The following is a 14,912-nucleotide window of genomic DNA, read 5'->3' as shown; positions in this document are numbered from 1 at the left end:
ACAGACTAAAAGAATACCCCACCCTCTCAGCCCTCAGCTCTGAGTGGTCCTAGAAAGATGCACACAGGTTCTAACCCCTCAGGACACCATGAGCTTACTCTGGCTTTATCCAAGCAAGGCATGATGACCCCTAAGTTTGGAGGCGGCAGGGCCAGTACCCGGACTTCAGCTTTTAACTCCCAGGAGGATCAGCATGCCTCTGGACCGTAGTGGGGTTAGAATGTTGAAGGCCCAGATGCTTCATAGACCAGGGACTAACAAACCCTTTTATTGATTCCCACATCAGAGAAGTTATCTTTGGGGTCCTCCCTGAGAAAGAGCAGCAACCCTGGTGAATTCACCTGGACCAGTCAGGACTGGAACAAGTCTTCCTGGAAGTTTTCATGCTTAACAATTTTTAGCAGCATTACTACTTTCTCTACAGAAAAGAAACCTTATGTAGAGCCCCATGATCTAAAGCTGATTTTTTTCCACCTGAAGTAGACCCAGAGTGAAGTTCTTTGGGCCTATGTGGAAAGCACAGGCATTCTTCACAAGGGGGAGGAATTGACACAAACGGCAGCATAGAACCTTTGCGCACCGCCCACCGTGCACCCTCTCCCCAACCTAAGGAAGCCCACTTTGGCTATGGGCAAGGTCTCTCCCTATGGTGGCTGGTTCGTGGTGAGATTCAGTTGTATGCCTAAGTCAAGACAAGGGCTCCTTGTTCAATAGGACTTGTCAGAACAGCAGTCCAGAGATTTTTCCTTGGCACAAGCCCAGGTCAGGGGCCACCACCCACGTGGATTTCTGGAGTCCAGAGGACCCGCCACCACAATCAAGGAACACACACAGTGGTAAAGAATGATCTGTACTCTCAGCCTAAGCAATCCTCATGGCACTTAGCAGACCTGTGAACCTGCTCCCAGCCTCTTCCCTCCCCATTGCCTTTCAGAGGCCCCTCCCCAGTAAGACAGAGGAAGCAAAGGCAAGAGGATGGCCAGAGGCTTTGGCAGGGTGACATTTATTTGCCAGGTTCAGCAGGCACACAGTTAGCCTACCAACCTTCATACACCAGAGCAGACCCACAGGCATGCAGGGAGGAGGGCAGGACTGCCACTGGAGTGCCAAGCGAAGGCCAGGACCAGTGTGGCTGCCTGCCCAAGCTGTGGTGGGGTCTGACAAAGGGCACCTGCCAGGAGCCTCCATCAGGAAAACTGGGGAGCCTTATTCCACTTTCTCATCCCAGGAAATGCAACTCAGCATAGCTCAGAGGCACCTGGGCCTCTCTCTCTAAGCCCTGACAGAAGGGGAAATGGGTCACAGACATGGGGGGAAGGGGGAAGTTCCTCTTTTATTTTTGAATTAGGAGAGCAGAAATTTGCCCCTGTGAAGGGCAAACCCCCAAATCAGACTATAGGACACTGCCATGCAGCAGGCCCCCTGGGATGGAGACAACCGTAGCCGTAGCCTGAGGGACACCAACACCAACAGAGAAGAGCCAAGGGGTATCAGCCCTCCCTATCTGGCTCAGGGTAAGGACCCAGCTAGGCCAGTGCCCTAGGTACTGCGCCTGCACACTGCCTTCCCGGTTTTCATTGTTCTCACATCCTGAACTGTTCCTTCTTCCCCTGACAGGCTTATGAAGCTCAGGGCACAGGGCAACCCACTGCAGAACCCAGGAGGGCAGGAAATAGCACAAGGGTATTGGTGGGAAATTTCCAGGAACAAAGGTGGACTTTTCTACCCCCCTACTCATTCTCTTTCACTTCTGAGGACCCCCAAAGCTACCAAGCAGTGCCCCCCACCATGCGACCAGTCTTTGTCTTAAAGTACACTGCCCTAGATTTATACATTCTCTCTACCAGCCTGTGTCCGTTCTTAGAGCAGCCCACATACCACAGGCACATACCTTCATGTGCAGGAGCCTAAGACCGCTGACAGGGCCTCGCTGGAGGACCAGCTCTCAGGGCAAGGCCACCCAAGTTTAGGGCCTGGGAGAGGATGGGGCCTGCAGGGCCTGCCTGGGGAAATCATGAGGCAAAAAAGGAAGGGGAAAGGGAGCAGGGACCTCCTGAATATCCCTAGAGCAGCATCCCGCAAGGAACAGAAACTGGTGAAGCTAGCGAAAGACAGAAAAGCCACAAGGAATCCATGCAGGGGCTGGGGCCGGTCCTGCCTCTGGCCTGCCCACCACTCACGCACATACACACAGGAGATGAGACTGCTCTCCCGTGGCCCCCAGACATGCCCCACACTGGGAGGCAGGGGCAGGAGGGGAGCAAGGGCATCATGCCAGTGACTCTTATGTACAGTGAGAAGCCCCTCATCCACTCTCCCACCCTCCTGCCCGCCCCCTATCCCACACCAGCCTGCTCACTCAGCTGGTCTCCTCCCTCCGAGACTCCTGGGCAAAGCCAGCAGCCTCTTCCCCTTTACTAGAGGGCGGGGCCTGGCCTGTTGTGCCCCCAGGGGCTATGCTGTCCGGCTGGGCCAAAGCCGGCTCAGGGGTGGCAGCTGCCTTGGTGGCTGGTGTGACACTGCTTTGGGTGGTGGGCATGGTGCTCTCTTCCGTGGCTGGTGTGGCTCTCCCATCAGTGGCTGGAGTAACACTCCTATCAGTGGCTGGGGTGATGCTCCCATCGGTGGCTGGGGTGATGCTCCCGTCGGTGGCTGGGGTGACACTGCCGTCGGTGGCTGGGGTGACACTGCCATCGGTGGCTGGGGTGGCACTACGGTCTGCGGGGCCTATATCATCGCTCTTTGTGGCAAGAGCAGCAGCACCCGCTATGGCTGAGGTGGCACTGCCCCCAAGGGCTGGGGCAGCCCCACTTGCAGCTGCGACCCCACCTGCAGCACCAGCGGCGGCAGTGTCTGTGGCTGGGGCGGACTGGGCTGTCGCTGTGCCGGACTGCTCCGGTGCGCGGAGCCGCTTCATGAGGGTGGTCACTCGGACAGCCTTCTGAAAGGAGGGCAGCGGAGAGAGGCCCGGAGTGAGGCTTACAGAAGCCAGATCTGTTCCTTGGCAAGAGTCAAAGCCAGATCTTTCTGAGCCAAAGCCTCAGACTACCCCAGGGGAGCAGGCCAGGGACCCAGCTGTTCACACACCCACTTAAGGCAGTGACAGTGGCTACAGCCACAACCAATGGCTGAAGAAATGCTTTTGTGTGGCTGCAGGGGTGTGATACAAGTAAGACACTGTGTGTGCCAGAAGGAGCTCTTGGGATCAGTCCAGGAAAGGGAGTCATCCAAGTCTTACCTTCCACTTAGCCCTGGCAAAGTTCTTTTCAATCTGGGCACAGACCCCATCCTTGATGTTCTTGTCGGAAGCAGCATTGCCAGAAATCCTAGAAAGGGTGCAAGTGCATCTGGATCTGAGGGGGTAGAGGCCTTCATGGAAATTGCCCAGCCCTCTTCTCTTAAGATCCAGAGGTTACCAGGCAGGTCCTCTGGGCTGGGCCCAAGTTCTGGGCACCCCCAGCCCCTACTCAAAGCCTCATGGATGGGGGCTACTAGATGCCAGGAGGACAGAGGCCAAGGGAAACCTGGCCTCTCCTTCTGTCCTCCATGGGCCCTGCTCACCACTCATGGGAGATGGCCTCTTCTGCGGTGATGCGCTGGTCTTGCTCCACCTCCATCAGCCTTGTTACCAGGTCTTTGGCTGGGGACAAAGCCAGGGAGAGGCTAGGCATGCGCACCTCGTCTCACTGTCTAGGGGTGATGTATGGGCTGGGAGGTAGGAGCAGAGTCCGGCAGAGAAGGCTGAGAGCAGGTCCCCCACACCAACCCTTCCCTTTACCCACACGCTGGGCACCTCCTCACCCGCCTGTGAAATATCATCCCAATATGGAGAGTCAAATTCATAGTCGCCAGCCAGGATCTTGCGGAAGAGGTTCTTGTCGTGGTTCTCATAGTCATCTTCCTCTACCTCCTCGTAGAAGGGTGGGTTCCCTGAAAGCCTGCATGAGAGTCAAAGGGCAGGTTCACCCAGGAAGGCCATGGGCACAGGACCCCACCGGCCTGACTGAAAGCCTGTGTGCCTGCCCATTCACTCACAGGATGTACATGATGACTCCAATGGCCCAGCAGTCCACAGGGCGTCCATACCGCTGCCGCCCTACCACCTCCGGGGCTGCAAACACAGCGTCCACCGGCTGGTCAGTATCAGGCCTGGCGAGGCCTGGGACCACTCACACCCACTTCCTGGGCTAGAGACTTCCTCAGTCCCATCCCCCGCCCCACCCAGAGCCACTCCTTGAAGGCTGTCTCCCACACTGCCCCTGCCCCACCCCCTGCTTGCCCAGGTACTCGGGAGTCCCACAGGGCTCCTTGATGAGGCCATTCTCTAGCTTAGCCAAGTGGAAGTCACTGATGACGATCTTTGAGTTCTTCAGCCGATTGTAGTAAACCAGGTTCTCCAGCTGCTCCGGGCAGGAATGACATGGGGGTGGGCAAGGAAAGACTCCGTGAGGACCCCAGAAGCTAGACAAAGACCCCAAGGTGCTGCCCACCTGCCCCTCAAGGATGTCTGCCCTCACACCCAGTCCCTGGCCTCACCTTGAGGTTCCTGTGCACTATCTTGAGTGAGTGCAAGTAGGCCACGGCCTCCAGGACCTGCCGCACCACGTTGCTCGTGTCTCGCTCCGAGTAGTAACCCTGGTCCAGGATCCAGTCAAACACCTCCCTCCCCGTGGCCCTGAGGGACACCAGCCCCTGAGCCCGGCGTGGGCAGGATCGGGGGTGGGGCAGGAGTACTCGGGCAGGCTGCCTACACCAGGGAGCCGGCTGGGCAAGGCACAGGGACCCAGGACCCCAAGGGTCTGCAAAGGGGGCTTTCCCTGGTTGCAGAGGGCAGAGGAGATAAAGGCCCCAGGGACTGAGGAATCCTGGGACCCCAGGCCCACACTCACAGCTCCAGGAAGATGAAGTACTCCTTACGGGTCACAAACACATCCACCAACTGTAGGATGTTGGGATGCTTCACCCTGGCAACAGGGAGGGGGGCCAACCTCTCTCTTAGGGCTGGGCAAACCCCTGAGAGGCTCTACCTCCACTGTGGGCCATGGCAAACTGGCCAGAGGCTGGTACTGCTTGAGGCCACCTGCCCTTGCAACCCTTCTCTGCTACCTCATATGGCCCCCCCCACCCCTAAGCCTCACACTCACATCTTGAGGATGCCTATCTCGTTCTTGGCTGCCTTCCGCACCTTGCGGCCGTCCCGCTTCTGGAACTTCTTGCAGGTGTGCAGCTTGCCTGTCGTCTTGTCCTTGGCCCGGAAGATCTCACAGAACTCCTCACTGCAGCCAGCAAGCACCCCACTCAGCCCCGGCCCAAGGGTGGGCTGCCCTCTGCTCCCCTCTCACCAGCCCTTGCCCACCCATCCTCGACCACCAGATCCAGCACTCACGTCTTGATGACCTGTCCCAAATCATATCTGTCAGTCACCTCCGACGGCTGGTTATAGTTCTTCTTGTCGCCCAGAGTCACACACCCAAACGGCATTGCCGGGCTCGGAGCTGCAGGCAGGATGGAGGCTGGCTCAGCAGAACCACAACATGGAAGCTTCTCCCCGAAACACAGAGGATGCCCCTGGGAAACCCCAGCCTGGCTCAGGCCAAGCAAGGGGCAGAGACTGCACTAGAAAGGGCTAGAGGCTGGTCAGGCACCCATCCCTGCTTTTCTGGTCATGGGTCTTACCAGTCGGCTCAGCTGCCTGAGTTACAGCAGCCCCCACTTAGGAAAAACATATTAAGCTGCCATAGCATGGAATCATTTTGTACTGTATGCATTCAACAACAACAACAAAAACATTCGCCAAATGATTTCCGTACATTTCAGCTCTTACCCAGCTGAAGGGGCTACAACCACCCGCCAAGCAGATAGCCACCTCTGAAAGTCTGAAGATACCAAGTGTTGGCAACGACGCGGAGAACATGAGCGCGGCTGGCGGCGGCCAAGTCTCTCCTTTGGCAAACACTTTGGTCAAACCGATAAAGTTGACCGTGCCCCCTCAAACCAGCATTTGCACTGCAAAATCTAGGCTCTACAGAAATATACACATTGAAGCAGCAGGCCACTCAGACAGGAGCACTCATAGTGGCAACAGTCGTCATTGTCCCTAACTGGAAACGGCCCTCAGAGCCACCAGCAGCAGGATGTAACATGGCACAGTCACACAACGGAATATTAACACAGCAATGGAAATGAAGGAGCTACAGATCTACCCGATCACGCGGTGGATCTCATCAACATAGCATCGAGTGAAAAAGACACAAAAGAGTACACAGGGTATGATCCTATCACTTATAGAGTTCAAAACATGCAGAACTAACCTGTACTGTGTACAGGTGTATACAAACATTCTGGTGAAACTTTTTTTTTTTTTAAGATTTCATTCATTTATTTGACAGAGAGAAAGAGAGATCACAAGTAGGCTGAGAAGCAGGCAGAGAGAGAGGAGGAAGCAGGCTCCCCACCCAGCAGAGAGCCCGATTGCAGGGCTCGATCCCAGGACCCTGAGATTATGACCTGAGCCGAAGGCAGAGGCTTAACCCACTGAGCCACCCAGGGGCCCACTGGTGAAACTATTAAAAAAAAAAAAAGGCTAGGAAGTAAGTACCACAAGTCCTTCTGGAAAGAGAGCAATTGGGATTGAGTCAGGACATGGGGAGATTCTGGAGGGCTGGTTTCTGAACCTGAGTGGTGGTTTCACAGGTTTCTGTTTTATAATAATTAGTAAAAATGTACATACAAGGTGAGGGCACATTTTTAGATTCTTGTTATATTTCACAATTTTATTTTTTTAAAGGATTTTTATTGATTTGATATAAAGAGACAGAGTGAGAGAGGGAACACAAGCAGGGGAGTGGGGGAGGGAGAAGCAGGCTTCCATGCTGAACAGGGAGCCTGATGCAGGGCTCAATCCCAGAAGCCTGGGATTATGACCTGAGCCAAAGGCAGATGCTTAACAACTGAGCCACCCAGGCGCCCCATATTTCACAATTTTAAAATGTTAATAAAAATCATGGCCATCCTGGGGCACTTGGATGGCTCAGTCACTTAAGTGTTCAACTCTAGGTTTTGGCTCAAGTCAGGGTCATGGGATCAAGCCCTCGAGTTGGGCTCCGTGCTCAGCGCAGTCTCCTTGGCATTCTCACTCCCTCTCCCTTAGCCCCTCCAGCTCGTGCTCTCTCTAATGAATAAATAAAATCTTTCAAAAAAATTACGGCCATCCGTATGAAAGAATACTTGGTAGTTATTACAAAGAATATAGTAGCAAAATGTGCTGTGGTCGGACAGTTTCTGAGATGTTAAATGGAAAAGTAAGGAACACAATGATGGGTCAAGGGTGCTGCTATTTGGGTAAATTTTTGAAAGTTTATATACCAGTGTATACTCACAGACTCAATTCTGGAAAGACATCTAAGGAAATCAGAGTGCTCTCTGGGGCAAATTTATATCTTTTATTACTTTTCTGTTAGAATTTTTTCTACAGGGGCATCTGGGTGGCTCAGTCATTTAAGCATCAGCCTTCAGCTCTGGTTGTGACCCCAGCCAGGGTCCTAGGATTGAGCCCCGTGCCAGGCTCTCTGCTTAGCAGGGTGTCTGCTTCTCCCTCTGCCCTCTGCCTCTGACTGCTTTCTGCTTTCTCCCTTGCGCTCAAGCTCTCTCTCCCTCTCTCATATAAATAAAATCTTTAGGGAAAAAAAAGAATTTTTACGGGGCGCCTGGGTGGCTCAGTGGGTTAAAGCCTCTGTCTTCGGCTCGGGTCATGGTCTCAGGGTCCAAAAAAAAAAGAATTTTTACTACGATTACCTTTATTGATTTAATAAATGTTGTATTTAGGCTTAGTGCTTGGAGAGTTTCCTCAGAAAGAGAACCCCCATTTGGGTGGAAGTGAGGCAAGGTTTTGAGGAAAAAATGGCATCAGGGCTGGGCCTTAGAGAGGAAGGATCTTCCAGGAGGCATGCCGGAGTAACGGTCTGGAAAAGCTAGACAAGCTTGCCAGTGCCTCGGCACTGGGGCCTACAGGAGACCTGGCCAGTCAGGCCCAGTGCACAGGTCCCTGGTCAGAGGTGGGTGTTCCAGGCACAAAGGCAGGCACTCTGGCACCTTGGGCACGAAACCCGTGGGTCTGCAATGCTGCTCACTCCATCCTCTCATGTGGTGCTGGGGGGCCTGTCTCCCAGCACCCCAAAAAAAGGGTACTCACAGCTCTTGCTGGAGGTCAACTTTAGGAGGAAAGCTGGTGACAGTGTCTGGACCTCCATAACGCCCAGTCAATGTGACTCTGGGGCCACGGCACAGCTCTGCACTAAGGCCGCCTGCACACTGCTCGGCCTCTGCTGACTGTGCATATTCTCTCCACAGAGGAGTGCTGGCTGTGCACTGGGCCCGGCCTGTGGCCTTGACCACCTAACCGCTCCTCTACCTGGAGTCACTCCCAGCTACAGGAGGAAATGGAGAGGGGAGGAAGCCATCCCCAGAGGTAGCAGCTTGGGTCACAGCCACTCTGCCAGCTGGGGTCAAAGGCCAGGACCCACACGAGCCCCGTGGCCAGCACTGGCTTTTGCCGGCTTCCTCTCAGGCGGAGGCCACCCACTTCCCAGGGGTCATATTCCCCGAAGTTTTGCCTCAAATCTGCCTTCAGGATTAAGGAACAAATTCCATCATTCCCTCCTCTGGGTTGTTTGGGCTCAGGGAGAGCAAATGCATTTCATCGGTGTGATTTAAGCCAGGGCTTAAGCCATCTTGTGAGGCACTGCAGAGGCAAACAAGAGAAGCTTTGAAGATCGTCCCCGACTGCGTGTCTTTGCCACCATGGTCACAGCCCTGCTCCTGCGTCTGCCGGAGAGGAGCATGTGGCTGGAATCCCACACTCACAGCTGAGAGCAGAGGCACAGCCACCCACCACTGCCGGCCACCCATCTCTATGCCCTAACAATCTGGGGGAGGGGGTCCATAACAGTCCCTCAATGGCTCTAAGGCACGGCCATTCCCTTTCCAGGCTAGAATCCAAGGACCGCTTACCGGGCGGGAGGGTGGTACCTTAGCCTGCATTGGTAGGGGGGGTGGGTATGGGGGGTGCAGGAAGCTGGGAGGAACCTATGTCTCAGCCCTGTTGGCTTTGCTTACACCGTTCCTGGTGGCAGGAATGCCCTTCCCCCAAAGCCTCCATCAGTATCCTATTTGTCACGGCAGAGTTATTTATAACGTAAAAAAAAAAATCAGCAACTACCTAAAATCCAACAACAGGTGACTCGCCAGCTCAGCTGTGTCCATTCAGTGGCAGGGAGCGTGGGCCCTGGCGACAGCCCTGCCCACCTTGGCCTCCCTGCGAAGCAGCCTCCACATGAGCTAGGTGTCCAGACAAGGGCTTAATCTGTTTCCTCTTTCATTGTGATTTCTGACATTATAAGGCTGTTGGCGCAACAAATCCTCTAAAATGATCCTGATGTTCCCGACTCAAAACGGCCCTTCTCTGCGATACCTTTCCACAAGCTCCACCTCCCCCCCCACCCCAGCTCCACCAGCTCCTTGCTCTGCCGCGTGGCGGGGGAGGTTTTGTCTATGCCCATGCCTGATCTTGCCCGCGGCCATGCATATGCACTTGTGCCCACAAGATCCCAGGGTTGGTCTTGCAGTCTGTCTCCCACCACTGAAATCCAGGCCTCTGCTCACAGTCACATCAGCCTGGATCCCCGTCCTAAAACCTCAAAAATGCATGGCTTGGGAGGGGGCAGATCTGCCTCTCCCCCTACCATGGGGCCCCTGATTGCCGCCAGTACCGCTTCTGCTCACCAGTCTAATGCACTCATCTGTCTCCACCCCCAACCTAGCCCCAGGGCAAAGAAAGGAGAAAAGGGGTCCCCTCCATCCTCACCCACTCCACCATCTGCTACCCACTGCTGCTGCCTGGGAGGCTGCTGGTGGACGCACCAAGCCCCTGGCACCTGCTGGCAACAAAGGGGGCCCTGGCCCCAAAGCTGGGAGGAGCAGTCAAGGGACAGCTTCAAGAACAGTGGAAGGCCAGGCAGAAAGGGGTTTGCTTCTCACCCCCACGGCTCAGACAGCCCAAACCCGATACCCAACAATGAAGAGCTCTCCTCCCATTGACGTAGGACCCAGACTGTGCCTTGGGTCCACATTGGGACATGGGAGGGCACAACAAATCTTGTAAAATGATCCCATAGCGCCCGTTTCCCTAGAGACATGGCTCCTTCCATTTTCTGCAGAGAAACAGTGTGCACAGGGGGCTGTCCAGAGAGAGCTTGGGGGAAGTGCAGAGCCTGGCACTGCCAGTGCCCTCCAGCTGACTCGAAGGGTGCCTGAGGGCCAAGCGCTCCCCAGTTACTGCTTGCTCCTCGGGTCTGACCCCTGGGCTTTGGGCAATCGAGCCTCAGGCAACCCTGAGGGAGCCTCTGCCTGTTGGTGGCCTGGTAATAAAGGGTCCCCTAGGGGCCCTGCTGTAGCCTTAAGCAAGTCTGGCTCCAGAGGTCCTGCGGTCCTGCATTGGAGTCCTGTCCCTTCCTCCACTGGGGTCATCGTGGCTCAGGCCCCACCATTCAGAGCCATAAACAAGTTTCCTGTTGCCCTGGTCTTCTCCCATGTGGAGTAAATCTTGGGAGGCCAGGAGGGGCCCAAGAGGCCTCCAGCTACCTCCCAACAACTGTGGGCAACACCTCCCGATTTAGTGGCAGCTGTGAACACCAGCCTTCAGGTACCCCCTCCTCTTCCCTGCCCTTTTCTCTCAGGGACTGGGACTGGGTTTCCTACTGCAAAGGACATGCCTAGGCCCAAGCCTTGCCTGGCCCATAGCTGAGGTCTCACTGTAAAGATGGCAGGGGGCAGAGGGAATAGAGACTTCATTCTCAGGGTCTGAGGTGTCAGGAGGCAGAACCAAGTTTCTAGCCCATTGCCCTGGGACAGGGGCAGGGGAGTTGCCCTGGCTGGCCGCAGGTGCTAGTCAAATCACGATCCGCAATTTCTGCTGTTGACTCTCTCCCATCTAATGATGGAGTAAGGAGAGGGGGGCCTCTCCAGTCTCAGTGGTGGGCATACAATCCAGTGCTGTGTCCAGAAAGCTCAGCCTTGAACTTGGCATGCCAGAGGTAAGAGCCAACTGGCTCCTCCTAGGCACCGGAGATCCCAGTCTTTGAACCCCTAAAGAAAAATCCACTTGGGTCCCTGTTTCCCCTGTGAGTGGAGGAGGGAAATGAAGGGGAAGTCCCCAGAGTAAGGGACTGCTATGGTGATGAAAGTTTTGAAACAAAGGGAAGGGGAATGGGAGAGGTATTAGCCAAACCCCTTGTCCAAGAATCCCCTAAGACTGGCCTGACTCCTTCCCCATGGGTTCTATGACCTGGCCCCATCAAGGAAGGGGAGATGGGTGAATTGAGAGACCTTAGAAAAGAGAGAGGGGCAGGGACGGAGAGGGACAAAGGCAGAAACTGTGATGGAAGGGGAGCAAAGAGGTGACAATGAAAAGGACACAGGCACAATGACACAGGAGGGGAAGGTGGGTAGGGGGTTCTGAAGGGGCCCATGGGTGTCCAGCAGAGCCCTAAGTCCCCCACAGCCATGTGCTCTGAACACCTGGGCCAGGAGCTGCCCGTGGTTCCTGGACCTTTGACACTGAACCCTTCTGTATGCCTCAGATATGCATTGGACTTGGTGTGGGAGGCACAACCGTGGCCTGAGAGAAGAGGTCAGCTGTTGCAGTCCCCTCAGAACAATTCCACAGCCCCTATCCCAGTTATCAGGCAGCTTAGATAAGTAAGGCCTGTCCATCATGTGGAGGGCACAAGTGCGGTGGGGGAAATGAAGCTGAGAGACCTGGCTGCTTCTCTTTCTAGCCCCTCCTCTCAGCCGGCCCAGCCCTGCCTAGACTCCCCAGCCACAGCCCCCCCTTGTCCCTGTCCTCCCTAGGCCTTAGGTCCCTTGGGCCCCTCTTGCAGTTCAGCCTAATTTCCTGTTGCAGCCGTCCCCCTTTCCAACAGTGGATCCTGTTGGAGGAGCCAGAAACAGCACCCTAAACAACCCAGAAACAACTGCACAGCACCGACCCCCTGCCTCAGTTTCCCAAGATAGAGATCATGGACTCTGCAGCCTTCTCCCAAGGCAAGGACTGACCATCTGCCAGTGAGTGATAGCCAGAACATGGGCTGGAGAGGAGGGTCAGCAGCAGATATGGGAAAGGCAGCCTTTGGCACCTGGGGGTCCACACCAAATGCTGTAAAAGAAAGGCAGAGAGACCTCTGCCCCACTCCTGGGACCCAGACTGACACAGAGGTGAGGAGAGACACCAGTTCCCCAGCTAAGGAAACTGGGGTCCAGCAGGTGGCTAAAACTCCACTGGGAAGGTGAGGTGGGGGAGGGGGAGAACCAGGTCTCTCTGGGTGGTCCTGGGGGCCACAGGAGTCTGGGCTTCAGAGTGGAGCAGCAGGACAGGGGCTGGACTGCTGCAGACTAAGCTTCTGGTGAAGGATAGAGGGCCCTACTCCCCACAAGGAAACCTGGCAGAGCAGGCTCTGTCTAGGGGGTGCGGACAAAAGCAGTTTGGCAGAGCTATGGGGGGCTGGGAGAGCCTAGGGTCTCTGCCAGGCATTACAGGCGGGGGAAGGCAGAAATTCATTTGTTCATTGTCCACTCCCCTACTTCCCCAGCCCGGACCCGGCTCCCCATCGTGGTGCCACCGTGACCCCCTTCCTCAGCGCTGCTGACTCGCCCCCGCTGGCACAGCAACACACATGCGGGAGGCACACGTGTGAGCACCAAGCCCCGCACCTCCCAGCTGAAACATGTGCGTCCCCTACCCCCACCGCGCAGCGTTGAGACGGGGACCCGAGCCCCCCGCTGGCCCCCACGTTTAGGCAAGACAACAGGATCTCGGCTAGGGGGCTGCTGGGCCCCAGGGGCTTGCAGCCTCCTCCCCCACCCCGCGGCAGCCCCGCCCAGCCCCCTTCAGGTTGTCGCCCATAAAGAACTCTCCGTTGTCATGGAAATTAGTGACTGCTTAGCGGGAGGAAGGGGACCCAGGGGCAGTTGGGAGGGGTTGAAGGCGGCCCCGGGAGTCAGGAGGGTCGGCTCAGCCCTCGACTCCTACCCCCTTGGGGCACCAAAATTGTTCGAGGGTTAAGGTTTTCACAATTAGTAGCCTAGCGAGACGGGGGGCGGGGGTGGGGAGGGCAGGGAGGGGAGATTCGCCTGGACCCGAGTCTCAGAGGCTTCCCCTGGGACCCCCGAGCCGTCCGAGGTGACGGGGAACTTTAAACCTAACCCCGCACGCCGACCCCCGGATTTGCAAATCCCGCCGGTTCTGCCCCCGCTGGGACCCCAAGCCCTCGAGGAGCCCCCGCGCGCTGTAGGATCCGAACCTTGAGTCAGAGACCCAATCCCCCAAGACCCCCAGAACGTGCGTTCGGGGGCGCCCCCCCAGCGCGGCCCGCCCCGCACCTGCAGCGCCGGTCGGTCACACGGAGGAAGCGATCGCGTGTTCAGTGGGGCGCCGAGGGCTCCGGGGGCGGCGGGCAGAATCCGCTCCGGGCACGCGGGGCAGACGCGGCGCCAGCTGCAGCCGCTTCGGCTCGCAAACCTCCAGCATCTCCCGCCGCTCGCCGGCACCGGATTCGCACCCGGGGCCGGGGGCGGGCTGGGGGGGCGGGGCCTCCCTCAGCCGGCTCCGCCCCGGCCCTGGCGGAGCCTGAGGCCAGAATCCCACTCTGAGGGGGGCGGACGACGGGTGGCCGCGAGTCCGGGAGCTGTGGCCTGCCCGGCGCCGGCCAGGCTCCCAAAGACTCCCTCAGGCTTTCGGACTGACCGGGCAAGAGGGCCCGAGGGGCCTTTTTTCGCCCCTGAGAGGGAGCCGGGAGCAGAAGGTGTGGGAAAAGCCTGAGCCCTGGAGCTGCACAGGAATCTCTTAGCAGGTGGTAGTCCCCAGGGGACCAGCGCTCTGCCTAGCTCCCAAAACCCGACCCAAAGGGCGGAACCGACTTACAAGAACAAAGTGGGCAGTCGCCAGGGCAAGCTGCGTTACAGACTGGCATTCCCTAGCTAGGAATAGTAAACATAGGGGTGAGTGTGTGTGCACGTGGTCAAGGAGGGCTCCCGACCGTGGTAGCAGAACCTCCTATCCCCTGCCTCCTGCCCCCTTCAGCCTTTCTCATCCCCAAGTCCCAGCCAAGGCGGCTAGTCTGGTCCGCCCCACCCTGCTGAGCACTGATTTTCCCAGCCTATAAAAGTCACCTATGACATGGTGTGGATTCTACTTTCTTTCCAGTACAAACAGCAGCAGCAGCCCAGGCTGGGATGTGGGGATACAGGAGAACTCTTGCACCAAAGGTGTCCACCAGGCCTGTCCTCTGATGGGAGAGAGCTGAGAATGGTGAGGAGGAAGCCTGGAAGTCTGTCCTCAGCCATTTCTCTGTCCTTTGTTAGGGAGGCACAGGGACCCAGTGCCTGCCCCTCCTTCCTTACAGGCGCTGAGGACCTTCCTGAGTCCCATGTCTGAAGGCCTGACAGGCTTCTTGGTCCCTGGAGCTGGCTTCCAGCTCACTCCAAACCACCCAGGGAGTCTTCTGACCCCATTCGGGGAGGGAGGTCATCTCCAAGCCTGGGATGTTGAGTGAGTCTTCCCTGCATGGTTCCCTGTGGCTGCTCACAGGAGTGACTGCTCCAGTGAGGAAGTTGGGGCTGACTCTGGGAAGGCTGGCCTGAGTTATGACCACTGAACTCAGGCCCCTCAGTATCTTCCCCAGACAAGAGTGTCAAAGGGCCCTTCACATCCTTCCCTGGCTTTGGGTCACTTCTTGCAGGCCAGATAGATGACACCTCTGGGGCCCTCTGGGCTCTGGGTGGTCTCAGTCACAGCAGCGACCCCACCACTGGATATAGGAATTCCTGACAGGCGGAGGCTGTGTTTCATCTCAGTCTGC

The 14,912-nt window shown here is 56.7% G+C and overlaps 1 protein-coding gene across 1 annotated transcript; it reads right to left on the bottom strand.

The window, feature by feature from the left end:
- Nucleotides 1–974: 974 nt before the first annotated feature.
- CAMKV (CaM kinase like vesicle associated) lies at nucleotides 975–13,624 on the bottom strand. Its single transcript, XM_004760618.3, has 11 exons — nucleotides 13,435–13,624; nucleotides 5,387–5,495; nucleotides 5,145–5,276; nucleotides 4,890–4,964; nucleotides 4,537–4,675; nucleotides 4,280–4,400; nucleotides 4,036–4,111; nucleotides 3,802–3,938; nucleotides 3,562–3,640; nucleotides 3,239–3,326; nucleotides 975–2,941 (listed from the first exon to the last, which is right to left on the bottom strand). The coding sequence occupies exons 2-11, from the start codon at nucleotides 5,479–5,481 to the stop codon at nucleotides 2,360–2,362; spliced, it is 1,524 nt and encodes a 507-aa protein (XP_004760675.1). The 5' UTR covers nucleotides 5,482–5,495; nucleotides 13,435–13,624; the 3' UTR covers nucleotides 975–2,359.
- Between the last annotated feature and the right edge of the window lie 1,288 nt (nucleotides 13,625–14,912).

The sequence above is a fragment of the Mustela putorius genome, unplaced genomic scaffold (genome assembly GCF_011764305.1).
Source record: "Mustela putorius furo isolate JIRA1106 unplaced genomic scaffold, ASM1176430v1.1 tig00000095_pilon_pilon_pilon, whole genome shotgun sequence".
In the NCBI taxonomy this organism is placed as follows: Eukaryota; Metazoa; Chordata; class Mammalia; order Carnivora; family Mustelidae; genus Mustela; species Mustela putorius.
The sequence above is the reverse complement of the archived record's forward strand: the minus strand, read 5'-3'. Positions and strand labels throughout refer to the sequence as shown.

Excerpts from the sequence above, each read along its gene's own strand:
- CAMKV (XM_004760618.3), bottom strand. The coding sequence starts at position 5,481 with ATGCCGTTTGGGTGTGTGACTCTGGGCGACAAGAAGAACTATAACCAG. Across the intron at positions 4,965-5,144 it reads GAGATAGGCATCCTCAAGAT|GGTGAAGCATCCCAACATCC; the intron begins GTGAGTGTGAGG and ends CCCTGTTGCCAG. Across the intron at positions 4,401-4,536 it reads TAGTGCACAGGAACCTCAAG|CTGGAGAACCTGGTTTACTA; the intron begins GTGAGGCCAGGG and ends TGCCCGGAGCAG.